At 34.5% G+C, this 17,939-nt stretch overlaps 2 protein-coding genes across 2 annotated transcripts; one reads left to right on the top strand and one right to left on the bottom strand.

Moving 5' to 3' along the window:
* Positions 1-959: 959 nt before the first annotated feature.
* On the top strand, positions 960-2,335 carry LOC149895397 (uncharacterized). Its single transcript, XM_090118772.1, has 3 exons — positions 960-963; positions 1,564-1,866; positions 2,151-2,335. Exons 1-3 carry the CDS (start codon positions 960-962, stop codon positions 2,333-2,335), a joined length of 492 nt encoding a protein of 163 aa, XP_089974898.1.
* Positions 2,336-4,042: 1,707 nt separating this feature from the next.
* LOC149895396 (uncharacterized) lies at positions 4,043-17,557 on the bottom strand. Its single transcript, XM_090118936.1, has 9 exons — positions 17,499-17,557; positions 13,981-15,275; positions 13,274-13,509; positions 9,944-10,343; positions 8,844-9,049; positions 7,731-8,216; positions 6,228-6,872; positions 5,542-6,000; positions 4,043-5,098 (listed from the first exon to the last, which is right to left on the bottom strand). Exons 1-9 carry the CDS (start codon positions 17,513-17,515, stop codon positions 4,925-4,927), a joined length of 3,918 nt encoding a protein of 1,305 aa, XP_089975062.1. The 5' UTR covers positions 17,516-17,557; the 3' UTR covers positions 4,043-4,924.
* Between the last annotated feature and the right edge of the window lie 382 nt (positions 17,558-17,939).

Genomic DNA, 17,939 nt, shown 5'->3' with positions numbered 1-17,939 from the left:
ATTGTAATCGGTTCAGTAGTTTATGCGTGAAAACTGAAAACCATGCCTACCTACAAACCTTTCCTCTTTATAATATTAGTATAGATATGTAATCGTAATTGTAAAAAGTAAAGTAGTTTTTATTTAATACTTTTTAGTGTATTTTTCAACACGAATCAAACGAGCTCAACCTCGATAAAGTTGAGTCAATATATTACTAAGTTCCTATGGCCACCTTCCGATTCCATCATCAAATCAGCTCTATCTCATAATAATGTTTCATCGCTATCCAATTTACATGCGTATACAAAATTTCAGCTCAATCGGTTTCCTGGAAATGAATCAAAGTTACTTGCTACATTTCAATTAAGTCATCGAGACCAGACAAAAATGCTCATAAAATAAAAACTACTGGGCTTATCCGAATAAATTTTATGGGACCAATCCCACACCATTCCGCATCAAAAAAAAAAGAATCACGTAAACCGGTTCAGAAACCTCGGAGTAATCGGTGCATACATAAAAAAATATACCGGCCGAATTGATAACCTCCTCCTTTTTTTTGAAGTCGGTTAAAACTACTGTGTACGAGAATAAATACGTTGACATAAATACGTATTATCGCTACGCCGGTTACGCGGCAACTGGCCGGCGGCCGCCGACAGGCAACATTTTTGTCGCCGTGCGCGCACTTGCATTGAAACCAATAGATAGGGCGACAGTTGCGTCGCGGGCTTGTCTCCGAACCCGCGGACAAAAAAGTCTCCCGGGAGTTGCGTCGCTACGTACGCGCACTTTCATACTAGCCCATGGCTAGAGAGACAAAATAGTTGCGGAGACAAAATTGTTGCGGAGACAAAGTTGCTCGTGCGCGCTCGCTCTTATTGTATGAGAACTACATAGTCTCATAGATAGACAATACTCTTTGTTATTTTTTTGAAGTGAAAACTTCTTTAGCGGCGTTGAGCACTTTTTCTGTAATGGGTATAAAATCTTAAACTAGCGCCAAGACACGTGACCTGATCGAAAAAGCGTAAGACAAATACCATTCCAAAATATCAAACATGCTCAACGTTAATAATCAAGTTTTCACTTCTGCCGGCACTCCCCCAGTGCAACCCGTGCAACCCGCTTTGGCTGGCCAGACTCTATACAGTGTTATAACATAGTATAATGTAAAAAGAGAAGTAGGCCAGCTCCTAAACTCACACTGGTGTGGTCGGACCTTACATTAATATATTTTAATACATACTTAAATAGCATCGTAACGGTATAAGTTTTGTGTCACCATAAAAACAATTTTAAATTTCACAGGACATAAAATTTGGAGGCAATAAAATTTTATACTTAGTCAATTGTATTTAAAACTACATAATCATTAATCATAAGTGCGTAATAAGAAAAAAATGTTTGCGGTTATACTATGTATTTTTATTTCAGGTAAGCAAAAACAAATAAATAGATTAAACAATTTTAATGAGTTCTAGGGTTGAACTAAATGTTTGTTCGAAGTTAAGTAATCATTTGTAAATAGGCATTTAAAAAATTGCTGATGCGTATTCTACAATATTGTCTTATTTTAAGGAGTAATACAATCGAATTCATATGTATTGGTGCAAATTCGGAAATCTAATAATCAGTCAGATGTCGATGCTTTGATACATAAAGTTGTACCGAAAAATACTGAAGATATCAGCGCGCGAAAACATTCCAATGACAGGAAGAATACAGATAAAAAATATAATACCAGAGACAATTTCGTAGTGGCGGTAAAAACAGATCATAGACAATCGAATGAAGACGGCGGGCAGTTGGAAAATAGCATTGTGGATTTTTTCAAAACATTGTTGGATAATTCACTCAATTATAGATCGAAAACCGGTTTAAGTGAGTTTGGTGAAGTATTTTGAATTTTTATGTAAAGCTTGTTAGAGCTTAAATACATTTTATCAAAATACATAAATCTAGTATTTTAATGAGTTACTTTTTAATACTCAGTTATCAAAATACCCTATATCACAAACACTCCTTTGTAGATTCAGTTTTATAACACACAAAATATAAATTTGCATTTTCTAAACTGTTCTTAATATAACATTAGTATTTTTTATTTCCTCGTATATGTTATCTATATTCAATCTGTAGGTAGGTATATCATTTATTAATTTCAGAGCCAGAAATAGTACAATTTCGTAGCGGAAAATCATCAACAATGTACGAAATCAACACGGACACAATTTTGTCGACTGTACAAGAATTGCTAGCATCGAAAAAGTTTCGTAAATATGCTGACACACTTGCGAGTAAAGCGGCGATTATTTACCGCACTATTAAAGAAGAAATGCGCAAGGATTAAGCAATAAATGTTTATCAACAACTCCATTTCATTATTTTTATAATAGAATGTGTATAACAAAATATTATAATTAGTTCAAGTTTGGTATATTTTATTATTTACAGTAACAGTCTATTATTGATACATAATATTATGTTCTATTCCGAATAAATTACTTGTTTGAAAAGCGAATAGGCATGGGTCAGTTAACTACTTCCTACTAAAACATTATAAATGCTAAGTTTGTGAGGATGGATGTATGTGTGCACAGAGCAAGTAATATGTATGTGTGTGTATGTTTGTTAGTCTTTCACGAAAATACTTCTGAACCGAACCGATTACAATGAAATTTAGCACACATATAGAGGGTAACTTGGATTAGCACATAGGATAGGTTTTACCCCGGAAATGCCACGGGAACAGGAACTATGCGGGTTTTTCTTTGAAAACGCGGGTGAAACCGCCGGCGGAAAGCTAGTAAAAAATAAACAATGACAATTTTAATACATATTATATAATTTTATTAAGACATCCATTATGATCTAGATTTACACTAACTTAATATTAAAAAAGAAAACAATTATAATCTTATATTTAATATTTATATACTTACTTTCGATTTCGTTAGTCGTTATTTTATATAATTAAAAATGGATAAAATAATTAAAGTCATAAGTTTTATAGTACCTATTCATGTATACATGTAATATTATAGTCAAAATCATAGTCATTGGATAACAAAAAATAATTGTATTTAATAAATTATACAGATAATAATTCATGTGTATAAAATTAAACTATCAATAATAATATACTTTGGGACAATTATTAATAATAATTAATATACTTTCAGACAATCATTAATAATAATTAATATACTTTGGGATAATAATTAATAACAATATGTTTATGGCAAAAAATATGTTTTGTATTTCTATGCAAGTAAATATTTACAAATAACAAGTTTTCTAAAGCTCAACTTTGGAGAGTGCGCTGCGGAACTGCACGATCTCGTTCCGCCATCCCCGTTCTTCTATCGATCGTCGAGGCGCACAGACTCTAGGTATCGCCATATGGTGGACGTTCCATGTACCCGGACTAAGCGGTTTGGTTCCACATTCTTTATCCGAACCGCGAGGGACTGGAACATGCTTCCTGAGTCTGTGTTCCCCGACGAGTACAATATGGGGGTCTTCAAGCGTAGAGTGAACAGGTACCTTCTAGGGAAGCGCGTTCCATCTTAGACCACATCTCAGCTTAACATCAGGCGAGATTGTGGTCAAGCGCTTCCCTATTACTAATAAAAAAAAACTGTTTCAGCCGTTTTTTATACATAATTGACTTGACATGTAATATTTTCAGAAAAAGATCATAACTCTTAACATCCCCGTAATCATGACCCTGTAACTTTGAATTACCCTTAAAAATGTTATAAATTCGAAAATGTATTTTTAGTGTGCATGCTTTGCTTTCACATCTTACTGGCTGAACTCATTAATTGAGGAATTTGAGCAAAATAATAGACGATGCTTAAAATAAGTCGCGCAAAAACAGTGACTTTAAAACTGTATACATACTATACTAAAATTAGTCTCACTTTGTAATAAAATCACAGATTAAAATAATTATTATCATAACATTATTACATAATTAATTCATAATACTTAATAATAAAGAAAATTTCTTAAAGCACAAATTAATGACTGAAATTTTTTAGGATTAACGATTCCTTCCATATGCAAAGAATAATGAAAAAAATTGCAATTTATGTATATAAAACAAAGTCCCTTTCTCTGACCCTATGTCCTATGTATGCTTAAATCTTTAAAACTACGCAACGGATTTTGATACAGTTTTTTTAGTGATTCAAGAGGAAGGTCTTAGTATAAAAAATTTATTGGGTTTCAGACAAAACGGGCGAAACCACGGGCGGAAATCTAGTAATTGAATAAATATATGTCTCAGAAAGATAGATATAGATAATAGACAAAAATTGAAAATGTTTTATAAAAAATATCAGTAGTTTTACAAAGAAAAATCACAGAATGAATATTAGAAGAATGCCTAATAAATATAGTTCAAGTTTTGGAAATTCATTTGTTTACAGAACACTAGATAACCACTCGCGGCTTCGCCCGCTTTGTCTATAACCTAATAAATTATATACTAAAACCTTCCTCTTGAATCACGCTATTTATTAAAAAAAACCGCATCAAAATCCGTTGCGTAGTTTTAAAGATTTAAGCATACAAAGGAACATAGGGTCAGAGAAAACGACTTTGTTTTATACTATGTAGTAAAGAGCAAGATTTATAAGTTGTAGTTGTAGTGTGGTTATAGTAGGTACTTATTAATCTAATAGTAACATATTACACATTATTTTATAATAGATTCAAAACTACTTTTAAAAGATCAAGTCCTCAATTTTGACGCTACCCGCCATTTTAAATGACATTTCTTTTTTTTTTCAAATTATTTAAAATTATTTTTGGAGATTCACGTCAAAAAAGTGACGTTTCTTAACTTGACGCTGACAGTCTTCGCTCATTGCCATAATCTAAAAAAATATCCCGCTATTTTGTGACAGTGACATTTCTTTTTTTTTATAATTTAAGCATGCAGTGTAAAAATGTCTTCATCTTTGTCGATCAACTTTACGTCCACTACTTCAAGGGTTTCTTGGTTTTTCACATGTCGTTTGCCGCTGATATGTGTGTGCAGGGTTTTTCTTGGATTCGGTACTTCTGTGTTGCAAATCAGACAGTGTACGGCTGTATCGCTGAGCTGTAAAATATAAGTATTATTTAATTCATACTAATATTATAAAGCTGAAGAATTTGTTTGTTTGAACGCGCTAATATCGGGAACTACTGGTCCGATTTGAAAAATTATTTTGGAGATAGACAGCCCTTTTATCGAGGAAGGCTATAGAGCACAGCTAGTCCTTAATAAGCTTAATAGTATTTATTTTAATTAAGTGTAGTTTGTAAATTAATGAATTCAAAAATTATAAATGCGATATATTTGTTTGTCACAACAAGCGACTTCATGTAACTTTTGTATCTAGAGATAGTTAGGAGGCTAAAATTTACAATTAATAAAAAAAATATGTATAAACCAACATAATGTTTCGTATAGACTTTGATTAGTGGAAGAATTTTTCTGAAGATTTTTATTCACTATTTTATTTATTTATATGAACAAAACACAAAATTTATTTGACATACCTTCCTAATCAAAGCGGGCAGCCAGTGAACATCAAAATTCCTCTCCAACTTATCCAAATGCGACGCCATATTCACGTGTTTCAACTGATCGCACGCGTCCAAATTAATTTGACAGATTATACAACGACGGCCATTTTTATTCCCGATGATCCCATCCCACGAGTCCCTCGGAAGTTTCACCGCTTTATTTTTGAACGCGACCATTTTGTGTGTTCGCGCGGTTTTCACTGTCACTTTACTGTTTTGATATTCGAAGTGGAATAGAATTTTCACTTTAACTTCTTTACACGTGTATGCGACCTCTTTGGTTGTTTCGACTTTATGCCTTTTTAAAATTGCATCCGTTTGTTTTGTTTTGAACGAATCGCTCTCGACGTGGATTAGCCAGTTTAAATGGTTCTTCAAATTTTTCTTTGTTACTAGAACATTGCATATTGTGCAATGATAGCCTGTTGAGTTCTGAAAATAACATGATAATAGATAAATAATAATACTAAATTAAAGTTTGCCGAGCACACGTGTCAGAAGTGAAACTTCTTTGGTAAGTTTGAAAGATACCAAAATCGTCGCCTCACTCCATGGCATGACGGTATTGCCATGATACGCCCTTTACGAAATTTTCCTCTCAACGCGCATAAAGAAGTTTCACTTTTAAAACCATTATCTATACAAAATTCATAACCCACCTGTCGAATCAAATTCTTGCTATACTCGTCCAAATATTTGCAATCACTCATATTTCTAACATGTTTCACGCTATTAACATGGCTCTTCATATCAAAAACATCGTTCGAGCAAACGAAGCAAAACCTCCTTCCATCACCCATTCCAACTAAACTATGAAATGCCGTTATGGATGCTGTTATATTATGATTTTTTAACGCCAAAATAACATTTTCTTCATCTTCAAAATCTTCCATTTGACTCGAGTCTAAATAAAGTTCACTCGAACTGTTTGAATCGTTCAATTTAGGCTGATTTATATCAATTTCATTCGATTCATTTGCATCAATTCCATGCGATTCATTGTTTATCAATGATCGTTGGATGGTTGAATCCTTCAACAGTACACCTTCATTTTCATTATTCTTTAATTTGTTTTCTTTTACTTCAACTTTCTTATGATTCAATTCAAGCTTCGATGTGGCTTTTGATGCATTACTTTTGATGAGTGGAAATACTTTTTGTATATTTGATTGGATCGCAAAGTTAATATTGAGTGCTTTATTCAATAATGATACATGCATTCTTTCTTGAATGTGGTTGTTCAGATTCCATTTCGTTAAAGGTATTAAAGTATTGCATATGGTACAATGCATACCGTCTGGTACCTGAAGAAAATTTCAAATTAGTATCTATACTAATATTATAAAGCTGAAGAGTTTGTTTGTTTGAACGCGCTAATCTCGGGAACTACTGGTCCGATTTGAAAAATTCTTTCGGTGTTAGATAGCCCATTTATTGAGGAAGGTTATAGGCTATATAACATCACGCTACGGCCAACGGGAGTGGATCTACGGGGGTGAAACCGCGCGGAGCAGCTAGTTCAAAATATATATGTGTTCGATATTATGTGAATATTAATTAACTAGCTATGCTCTAACTATATTGCTCCGCTTCTGTTGGTCTTAGCGTGATGATATATAGCCTATAGCCTTTCTCGATAAATGGGCTAGCTAACACCGAAATCATTTTTCCAATCGGTACCAGTAGTTTACGAGATTAGCGCGTTCAGACAAACAAACTCTTCAGCTTTATAATAGTGAAAAATATTATAATATTAGTATAGATATATTAAAGGCGCTTTATCGAATTTGGAATGCCTGCCCCCCTAGTCAAGTGGCTTTCTGTTAGCGTAGCGTTCAATAGAATAGACTACGAATGTATGAGATTAACGTAGGCTGTAGATAAACGTATCTACAGGTTACGTCAATCTCATACATTCGTAGTCTATTCTATTGAACGCTACGCTAACAGAAAGCCACTTGACTAGGGGGGCTGTTGTTATATAGCGAGTGTTAATATAAATAGAGAGTTTATTTCATAAAAAAAAATAGAGTTATTTAAAAGAAAAATAAATCATAATAAAGAGTAAGAATGAAATAAACTCGCTGCATAAAGCTCGAAATATGATGGTTTAAGCAGTGTAAATATTTTTTGTGAAAAAAATTAAAAAAACAAAAACTTACTAATCGAAACAAGTTCACTCCAAACTCAATTAGAAACGGATTCATTTGTAACATATACACATGTCTATAATCGATTAAATGCTGTGTTATTAGGTTTCCCGCTACCGTCATACGACATACACAGCAAAAATATCCGATTTGCGACACAAATACCAGGTTATACGACAATACCGGTATTTTCATGCGGTAGCCGAATAGTTGCACTATGATATCGTTATCAGGTATGATACCGGTATGTAAACCGTTATTTATGTTTGTAACGACGTTTTGTATGGGAGTATTTGTTTTGTTGGCATTATCGTTTCCGTTATGCTTATTCTCGTTAGAATTTGATGGGAGTTCTTGCATAGAGCTATTTTCGTTATTTGTATTGTTTTCTATTTCATTTTCGTGAGGTTTTGTAAGAATTTTTTCTATGTGATTTTTTATGTTGATATGTAATATTATGTTATTGCAATGTCCACAGTGGACAAAGTTATTGCAAACCTAAAATGGAGAAAAAAAAAAACAAAAAATTAAATAAAAAGTATGTAAAAATAAATATGAGGATGACAGATGGTGAATAATAAATTAACGTAATCAAGAGTGTAGTCTTGATTACGTGAATTAAAAAAAAAGGTATGCGTGTACTAGAGTACACGTAAGAAGTGAAACTTCTTTATGACCTTAAAAATGTCACGAATATGGCGTAACGCAAAAATGTCACGCGTACGGCGTAACGCAAAAATGTCACGTGTACGGCGTAACGCAAAAATGTCACGCGTACGGCGTAACGCAAAAATGTCACGCGTACGGCGTAACGCAAAAATGTTACACTAAATTTTTGTCCAACCCCGATAAAGAAGTTTCACTTCAAAAATAAAAAATGTAATCTCATCTGTAGGTAATATTTTCAATATTGACAATTACAAGAAAAATTAACTTAATTTTCTGATCAAAATCGATTAATCGATTTTATTGGCATTATTAAAAAAATCGATAGTATCAATCTAATCTATTATATCGATAGAATCGATTTGATAAATTAATTATATGAACTCAGGAGAATCGATTAAAAATCGATACACGATCGATTATCCGGCAATACTAACATCTAGTTAAATACATACTTACCCTCCTCACTATATAATCTCTGCTACTTTCAACTATATCACAAGACTTCAACCTCAATAAATGGCCGTTACTCCAACAGTGTTTCCTCAAATCATTTAGCGACCCTTGTACTTTACAAGCCATACAATAGAAATTCGTTTTCAAATTCAATACCATGTGCCACGAGTAAAAATCCATTTTGTATTCACGTCCTTTCACTGTTACAGCTGTAATAATTAATATACCTAGTTTAAAAACTAGAAAAACATGCTTAAACTCATGAAATAATTTTTGTCACCGATCCTTGATAAGTGTACAAAGCGGGTAAATAAGAAGAGGACTGCCGCGGTTGCGCTATTGCATAGCATCGCATCGCTGTGCCGGTTGGAGTGGGGGGTGTTAGGTTTTTTCGTTACGGAATTTTTACATTCGATCGCCGCGCTCAAAGTCTGAGATAAAAGCTATGAAATAGCTTAAAAGCGTATGTATATAAAAAAATATATATGATAAGTTGGGCAGTTATTTTTTATTTGTACTGCTGTAAAGTACTTAAAAATGCTGTAAACAAATGTTCATCACTGTAGATACCTAGGAGGCAGTCAAGTCAATATATTATGAACTGACGTAGAAGCGGTATATGCGAAATAACTAGCAGAAACATTCAACACACAAACATAGTAACTTAAACATTCACGGACTCCATAGTGAGACAAAGATAGAATATACTTTTAAACCATTAGCCGAAAAGAGATAGCAACGTAACTGACTAAACGCAACCCGGCTAATTAGCTGACTTCAGACGGAACGTTTTTACGCGTATGCCGCTTCTACCTTAGTTTATGTGTATCCTACTAGTACTAATATCATAAACGCGAAAAAGTTTGTGAGGATGGATGTAGTATTTGTAAGTACATATGTTTGTTACTCCACGCAAATACTCCATAACCGTTTACAATGAAATTTAGCACACATATAGAGAGTAACTTCGATTAACACAAAGGATAGGCTTTATCCCAGAAATCCCACGGAAAGGGGAACTATGCGGGTTTTTTTTTAAAGCGCGGGCGAAGCTGCAGGCGGAAAGCTTGTACTACATGTGCATGTTAATACTTAATACTTACATACGAATTGTGGAACATTATTCGCCGTTTTCTTAGCCACCGCCGCGTATGAGTCACCACTAACTGTCAAACGATTTTCAATACCGGTATCCCCGCTTTCGTTATTTCCGTTATCAATAGTAACGTTTCCGTTATTTTGTTTATTTCTTACGATATTCCGTTTCACTTTTGCCTTTCTAAGACTGTCGATGTATCTACCAAAATCCATATCTTCCACGTCGGTTTCATAGTCTGTATTCGTGACGTCATTGACAAGACTATAACGGGTGACGTCATCATTATCTATTCCTCTAATGATTGCGTAGTCAAGGTTGTCTTTATGGCTTTCGCTGGTATAATGGTCATCTGAAGTTAGTGTGAATAGTTCGTTGCAAACAGCACAGTGGTATTGCTTTTTGATCTGCAATTTATAGATTAATCATTAACTTTATGTAACGCATGTTAAAAACATGATATTTTGCGCACTTATAGAGAATGCAAAATCGAAGTATAATTTTAAAATAATGCATTTTTTATAGAAACGTAAACCAGAATCAAACTAGATTTAAAAAATAAAAAAAAAAGATTCATTAGAATTAAAAAGAAGATCTGAGGTAATAAACCCTAAACAGCCGTATAAAGAACCTGCTCCTTTTTTGAAAGCAGAAAATAGTTACACGAAACATAAGCTACTTTAGAAAATCTTTCCTAAGTAAATGTAATATGAATTACTGCGTTTTTACCCGCAGTGCTCCACTCCTGTTGGACTTAGCGTGATGATATACAGGGTGTAATCGTTAAGTGTGCACAGGCGATTTTTCCGTAAGTATTACAGATAACAAAAAACTTTAAACTGATATCGAAAGTACTTAACCTAATGAGTAAAATGGCGGTAATAAATTTTTAAAAATAAATCGAGAAATATCAAAAAAAATATCTTTAAACCCTCCCATACATTAAGTATGAAATATGAATATCCCATATACATTTAATATGAAAGATTTTAGCTTTCTTTTTCTTTTTTTGGTTTTCTGCTTTAATTACTTCGCAAATTTGAAGTGACATTTTCCACGTTTTTCCGGACATTTTCACGCATTTTCCGGATATTTCCCGGGAATTTTCCGTATATTTCCCGTCATTTCCCAGGCTTTCCGGGGATTTTCCAGGCATTTCCACGCATTTTCCGTACATTTTCACGCATTTTCCGGGTATTTTCCAGATATTTACCAGGCATTTTCCGGACATTTCCCTGACAAAGCCTGTAAATGTCTGGAAAATGTCTGAAAAATCCCCGGGAAATAACCGGAAAGTGCCTGGGAAATGTCTGGAAAATATCCGGAAAATGCGTGGAAATTCCCGGAAAATAACCGGAAAATGCCTGGGAAATGTCTGGAAAATATCCGGAAAATGCGTGGAAATTTCCGGAAAACCCGTGGAAACTGCCTGGAAAATGCGTGAAAATGCCCGGAAAATTCCCGGGAAATATCCGGAAAATGCGTGAAAATGTCCGGAAAATATCCGGAAAATGCGTGGAAAATTCCGGAAAAACCGTGGAAAATGCCTGGAAAATCCCTGGAAAATATCCGGAAAATGCGTGAAAATGTCCGGAAAATACCCGGAAAATACCTGGAAAATGTCCGGAAAATATCCGGAAAATGCGTGAAAATGTCCGGAAAATATCCGGAAAATGCCTGGAAAATGTCTGGAAAATATCCGGAAAATTCGTGGAAAATTCCGGAAAACCCGTGGAAAATCCCTGGAAAATCCCTGGAAAATATCCGGAAAATGCGTGAAAATGTCCGGAAAATATCCGGAAAATGCGTGGAAAATTCCGGAAAAACCGTGGAAAATGCCTGGAAAATATCCGGAAAATGCGTGAAAATTTCCGGAAAATATCCGGAAAATGCGTGAAAATGTCCGGAAAATATCCGGAAAATGCCTGGAAAATGTCTGGAAAATATCCGGAAAATTCGTGGAAAATTCCGGAAAAACCGTGGAAAATCCCTGGAAAATATCCGGAAAATGCGTGAAAATGTCCGGAAAATATCCGGAATATGCGTGAAAATGTCCGGAAAATACCTGGAAAATGTCTGGAAAATATCCGGAAAATGCGTGGAAAATTCCGGAAAAACCGTGGAAAATGCTTGGAAAATCCCTGGAAAATATCCGGAAAATGCGTGAAAATGTCCGGAAAATATCCGGAAAATGCGTGAAAATGTCCGGAAAATATCCGGAAAATGCCTGGAAAATGTCCGGAAAATATCCGGAAAATGCGTGAAAATGTCCGGAAAATATCCGGAAAATGCCTGGAAAATGTCTGGAAAATATCCGGAAAATTCGTGGAAAATTCCGGAAAACCCGTGGAAAATCCCTGGAAAATCCCTGGAAAATATCCGGAAAATGCGTGAAAATGTCCGGAAAATATCCGGAAAATGCGTGGAAAATTCCGGAAAAACCGTGGAAAATGCCTGGAAAATATCCGGAAAATGCGTGAAAATTTCCGGAAAATATCCGGAAAATGCGTGAAAATGTCCGGAAAATATCCGGAAAATGCCTGGAAAATGTCTGGAAAATATCCGGAAAATTCGTGGAAAATTCCGGAAAAACCGTGGAAAATCCCTGGAAAATATCCGGAAAATGCGTGAAAATGTCCGGAAAATATCCGGAATATGCGTGAAAATGTCCGGAAAATACCTGGAAAATGTCTGGAAAATATCCGGAAAATGCGTGGAAAATTCCGGAAAAACCGTGGAAAATGCTTGGAAAATCCCTGGAAAATATCCGGAAAATGCGTGAAAATGTCCGGAAAATATCCGGAAAATGCGTGAAAATGTCCGGAAAATATCCGGAAAATGCGTGAAAATGTCCGGAAAAAGCGTGGAAAATGCCACTTCAAATTTGCGAAGTAATTAAAGCAGAAAACCAAAAAAGAAAAAGAAAGCTAAAATCTTTCATTAAATGTTACATATGGGATATTCATATTTCATACTTAATGTATGGGAGGGTTTAAAGATAATTTTTTTGATATTTCTCGATTTATTTTTAAAAATTTATTACCGCCATTTTACTCATTAGGTTAAGTACTTTCGATATCAGTTTAAAGTTTTTTGTTATCTTTTTTTTTTTTATAATCTGTAATACTTACGGAAAAATCGCCTGTGCACACTTAACGATTACACCCTGTATAGCCTATAGCCTTCCTCGATAAATGGGCTATCTAACATCGAAAGAATTTTTCAAATCGGACCAGTAGTTCCTGAGATTAGCTCGTTCAAACAAACAGACAAACTTTTCAACTTTATAATATTAGTATAGATTATTCGCGGCTTCAAATCTCCCAGCGAAACTTACCTTACGCGTGATACTCATGCCAAATTTTCTAATCGGCTGATTTCCCTCTAAATTGCGTATATGAATGAAGTTCCTCAAATGTTCCAAAGGTGCGACTGGTTGGGAACACACACAGCACCAATGCACGCCGTTAGAAATAATAATTGTGTTCCATTGGTATTCGGATAGCATTATTTTGGAATTGAAAATGAGTCCTTGCTTAGTTTTCTTCATTACGAGGAACGGTTCTTCTGAATCTGAAAATATTAACATTATCACTACATCCATATTAATATTATAAATGCGAAAGTAACTCTGTCTGTCTGTCTGTTACTCAATCACGCCTAAACTACTGAACCAATTTACATGAAATTTGGTATGGATATATTTTGATACAGGATAAAGGACATAGGCTACTTTTTATTGCGAAATATGTAGCACGGGCGAAGCCGGGGCGGACCGCTAGTAAGATATATGTATGCTTATCTTTAAAACTACGCAATGGATTTTGATGCGGTAATTGAAGTGAAACTTCTTTAGGCGCGTTAAGAGTAAAATTTCAATGTCGCATCATGGCAATACCGTAAAGGAGTAAGACTTTGATTTTGGTATCTTGGCAAAAAAGTTTCACTTCTGACGCGTGTGCTCGGCACGCTTTTTTTCTTTGCTACATTTTTGTATTAGTGCCAAATAAATGAAATGAAAATTAGTACGGATATAATACATACCTTCATCATCGCTATTAGGATATAATAATTCTATAACAAGCTCAAAGTGCACCAGTTCTTCTCCATAATCCTCTTCTTCGATAAAACTATCATCATTCACTTTCACAATGGTCTTATTTGGTTGGAAACTGCATGGATTCGCCAACACATTACTATTAATATTAAATGGACTATAAATTTCGTCTTCGCAATGACTATTAATATATGCGTCTAGTTCATTCATTTCGATTTCGAAAGTATTTTTTTCGTTTATTTCTTGAACGTAATCTTCTGTTATAAATGGCTCGCCTATTTCTGTGGCGTAATCTTCCGTTATAAATGGCTCGCCTATTTTTGTAACGTAATCTGCCGTTACAGAATGCTCGTTTATTTCTGTTACGTAATCTTCCGTTATACTTGGCTCGTCTGTTTCTTGTATGTTAGTTTCATTTACAGATACATTAGCACTATCTGTGTCTTGTTCATTTATTTCGTTTACGTAAGACTTATTTCTATACGTTTGTGTGTTAATTTCGTTTAGCGAATCTGAGTAACTATATGTTTCTTGTGTGTTCGCTTCATTTACAGAAGAATTATCGCCATCTGTTTCTTCTGTGTTATTTTCATTGAAAGAAGCATTATCACTATCTATATCTTCTGTATTATTTTCATTTAGCGAATCTATTTCTCGTGTGTTATTTTCATTCGCGGAATCATTATCTGTTTTTTGTGTTTTAGTTTCGTTTGCAGAAGGATTATCACCATCTATTACTTGTATGTTATTTTCATTAACAGAATTATTATCTGTTTCTTGTGCGTTATATTCCTTTAGCGAAGCATTCCCACTATCTGCTTCTAGTACCCACGGCTCATTTCTAACTGTGTTTTCTATGTTGATTGCTGTTAAAAATGTAATATTTTCCTCTGTATCTCGTATGCTAGTTTCGTTACTATCTGTTTCATGTATATTTGTTTCCGCATTTCTATTTATCTCTTCTTCGTCTGTTTCCATTGTGCTAGGATTGTCTCTGTTAATTTCATTTACCAATTTGATTTTCTGTTTCTTATCAGCGGATCTTTTGAAAACACGTGTTCGTTGTACGTATTCATTCACTGGTGAGAGACTTTCTCTTTGTATATCATCGCTGCGTTCATTTTCTAGCGTTATTCTTCGTGTCAACATTATTTGGGAAGTATTTGGTTCGGATAACTGGTAATTTTCATGGGAGGTATGAGGTATCGTGTTATCCAAATTCATTTCTGAGTTTGAATCAGCTGCTTCTTCAGCCATTTCAATTGGTTTTTCCTTCTCTGTTCTGAAATATAAAAAGCATCGGTATGACATAAGAAAAACTTAACTTTATGCCTGGGTCTCTGTTGTTTTTTTCTATGAAAAATGCTTGATATTTTTGAATTCGAATTATAAAACTATTTTATTTTCAAAAAAATTAACGTGATCTTCAAAAATGACTGCTTTTATTAAATTTTCGACTTCTACAGTCTATGTTGCTTAATGACGTTTCAAAAGTGCATCTAGAAGAAGTCTAATTGAATAAATAAATGTTTGAGTTTGTTTGTGTTTATGTTGCTTCGCTTTGTAAATCTTTCGATTCTTATATCAATAATAACGTACCTAATAATATTAACTAATTAAGCTTAATTAACCCTAATTTTTTATTTTTATCGCTGTTAAAAAACAATAATGTTATTAAACAATCATTAGGTTATAGGTAATTAATATTGTATTGAGACATACATTAATAAAAGAAAATAAGCTACCACGAATGAGGAATATTTAAAAAAAATATTAATTACTAGGAAATGAAGGTACTCTTATATTTATGACTAGCTGCTCCGCGCGGTTTCACCCCCGTGGCTCGACTCCTGTTGGTCGTAGCGTGATGATATATAGCCTATAACCTTCCTCGATAAATGGACTATCTAACACCGAAAGAATTTTTCAAATCGGACCAGTATGTCCCGAGATTAGCGCGTTCAAGCAAACAAACAAACTCTTCAGCTTTATAATATTAGCTATATATCATCACGCTAAGACCAACAGGAGCGAAGCAATGCGGGTGAAACCGCGGGAAACAGCTAGTATAGTATAAACTAAACCGGCCAAGTGCGAGTCGGGCTCGCGCACAAAGGGTTCCGTAGCAGCAAATATAATAAATTACAGTTAAATCAACCTATCTCAAAAACTATAAGAGATACTTTGATCAAACCAAAAATCGTTGAAAGAGTTAATTAGCATGCATCACCTCTATTTTTTTTAGAATTTTATACCCCGTAGTTATAAAAATAGAGGGGGGGGGACATACTTTTTACGACTTTGAGAGCTGATATCTCAAAAACCGTTCACTTTAAGAAAAATGTTTTTTAGAAAACTTTATATCATTTTAAAAGACCTTTCCATTGATACCCCACACGGGTATGTACATCGAAAAAAAAAATTTCATCCCTCAGTTACATGTATGGGGGGCCCCACCCCCAATTCTTTTTTTTACTATTTAGTGTCATATTTTTGTAGCGGTTCATACAACACATATTCCCATCAAATTTCATCACTGTAGTACTTATAGTTTCCGAGTAAATCGGCTGTGACAGACGGACAGACGGACAGACGGACAGACGGACATGACGAAACTATAAGGGTTCCGTTTTTGCCATTTTGGCTACGGAACCCTAATAAAACAAAGACGCTTTCCACCGTCTGTATCCGAATTACGCAGATTTTGGTGGCTTACCTAAAGAGGAAGGTTTTCTTATATAATAATTTATAATAATAATCCATACTTAATATTATAAATGCGAAAGTAACTCTGTCTGTCTGTCTGTTACTCAATCACGCCTAAACTACTGAACCAATTTTCATGAAATTTGGTATGGAGATATTTTGATACCCGAGAAAGGACATAGGCTACTTTTTATCACGGAAAAATGACGCAATCCCGGAAATCCCACGGGAACGGGAACTATGCGGGTTTTTCTCTGACTGCGCGGGCGAAGCCGCGGGCGGAAACCTAGTTTATAATATTTCTACAAAGCGGGCGAATCCGTGCGTGGTATGCTTGTTCCACTAATATTATAAATGATCAAGTTTGTGAAGATGGATGCTTTGATGTTTGTTATTCTTTCACGTAAAAACTACTGAACCGATTACAATGAAATTTGGTATGTAGGTAGCTGACCATAGGAACGGAAACTATGCGGGTTTTCTTTGAAAAAGCGGGCGAATCTGCGCGCGGAAAGTAAAAAAAATTTAACATACATATTACTTTGTATAATGACGTCATGCTTGATGACGCTATTTATTTGATCTTAGGGCCAATTTTTCAATCCTTGGTTAAAACTTATTTGTCGAATAATGTATAAAACTACCATTTTAAAAAACGTATTCTAATTGCCCGTATTTGACAGTTTACGCGGCATTTTAATATTATCGTGTAATACTTTATTGGACGGATAAGTTTTATCCAAGCATTGAAAAATCGGCCCTTAGTATTTGATAGTCTTCATAGCGCTTCAGTACTTACGTTAACAAGAGTCCCATTATGTGCAGGTAATGTTAAGAGGAGGTGGATCAGTATCTGAAATAAGATAAATAAATGAAAATTTAATTTTTCAAGAAATGTGGAAGATTTAAAGATGGTACCTACATAATTCATTGTTCATCAAAATTCGCCAATTGATTTGCATGCAAAAGTTTACAATAGAATATCAATTTCATACTACATAAATAAGTTATCTACGAATATTTATAATGTAATAATAATGTAATAATCCCGGACATATCTAAATAGTAAATTGTATATTATTACTAGCGGTCCGCCCCGGCTTCGCCCGTGGTACATATAAAAAATAGATGTTGGCCGATTCTCAGACTTACCCGATATGCACAGAAAATTTCATGAGAATCGGTCCACCCGTTTCGGAGGAGTATGCAGACTAACATTGTGACACGAGAATTTTATATA

Source organism: Colias eurytheme, chromosome 31 (assembly GCF_061535395.1).
Source record: "Colias eurytheme isolate Ceu_HAF_F1 chromosome 31, ilColEury1 Martin Lab GWU primary, whole genome shotgun sequence".
Taxonomy (NCBI): domain Eukaryota; kingdom Metazoa; phylum Arthropoda; class Insecta; order Lepidoptera; family Pieridae; genus Colias; species Colias eurytheme.
The sequence above is the reverse complement of the archived record's forward strand: the minus strand, read 5'-3'. Positions and strand labels throughout refer to the sequence as shown.

Coding starts and splice junctions, on each gene's coding strand:
- LOC149895397 (XM_090118772.1), top strand. Junction 1,867..2,150: donor TAGATCGAAAACCGGTTTAA/GTGAGTTTGGTG, acceptor TATTAATTTCAG/AGCCAGAAATAGTACAATTT.
- LOC149895396 (XM_090118936.1), bottom strand. Junction 6,001..6,227: donor GCAAGAATTTGATTCGACAG/GTGGGTTATGAA, acceptor TGTTATTTTCAG/AACTCAACAGGCTATCATTG. Junction 5,099..5,541: donor TGCCCGCTTTGATTAGGAAG/GTATGTCAAATA, acceptor TATATTTTACAG/CTCAGCGATACAGCCGTACA.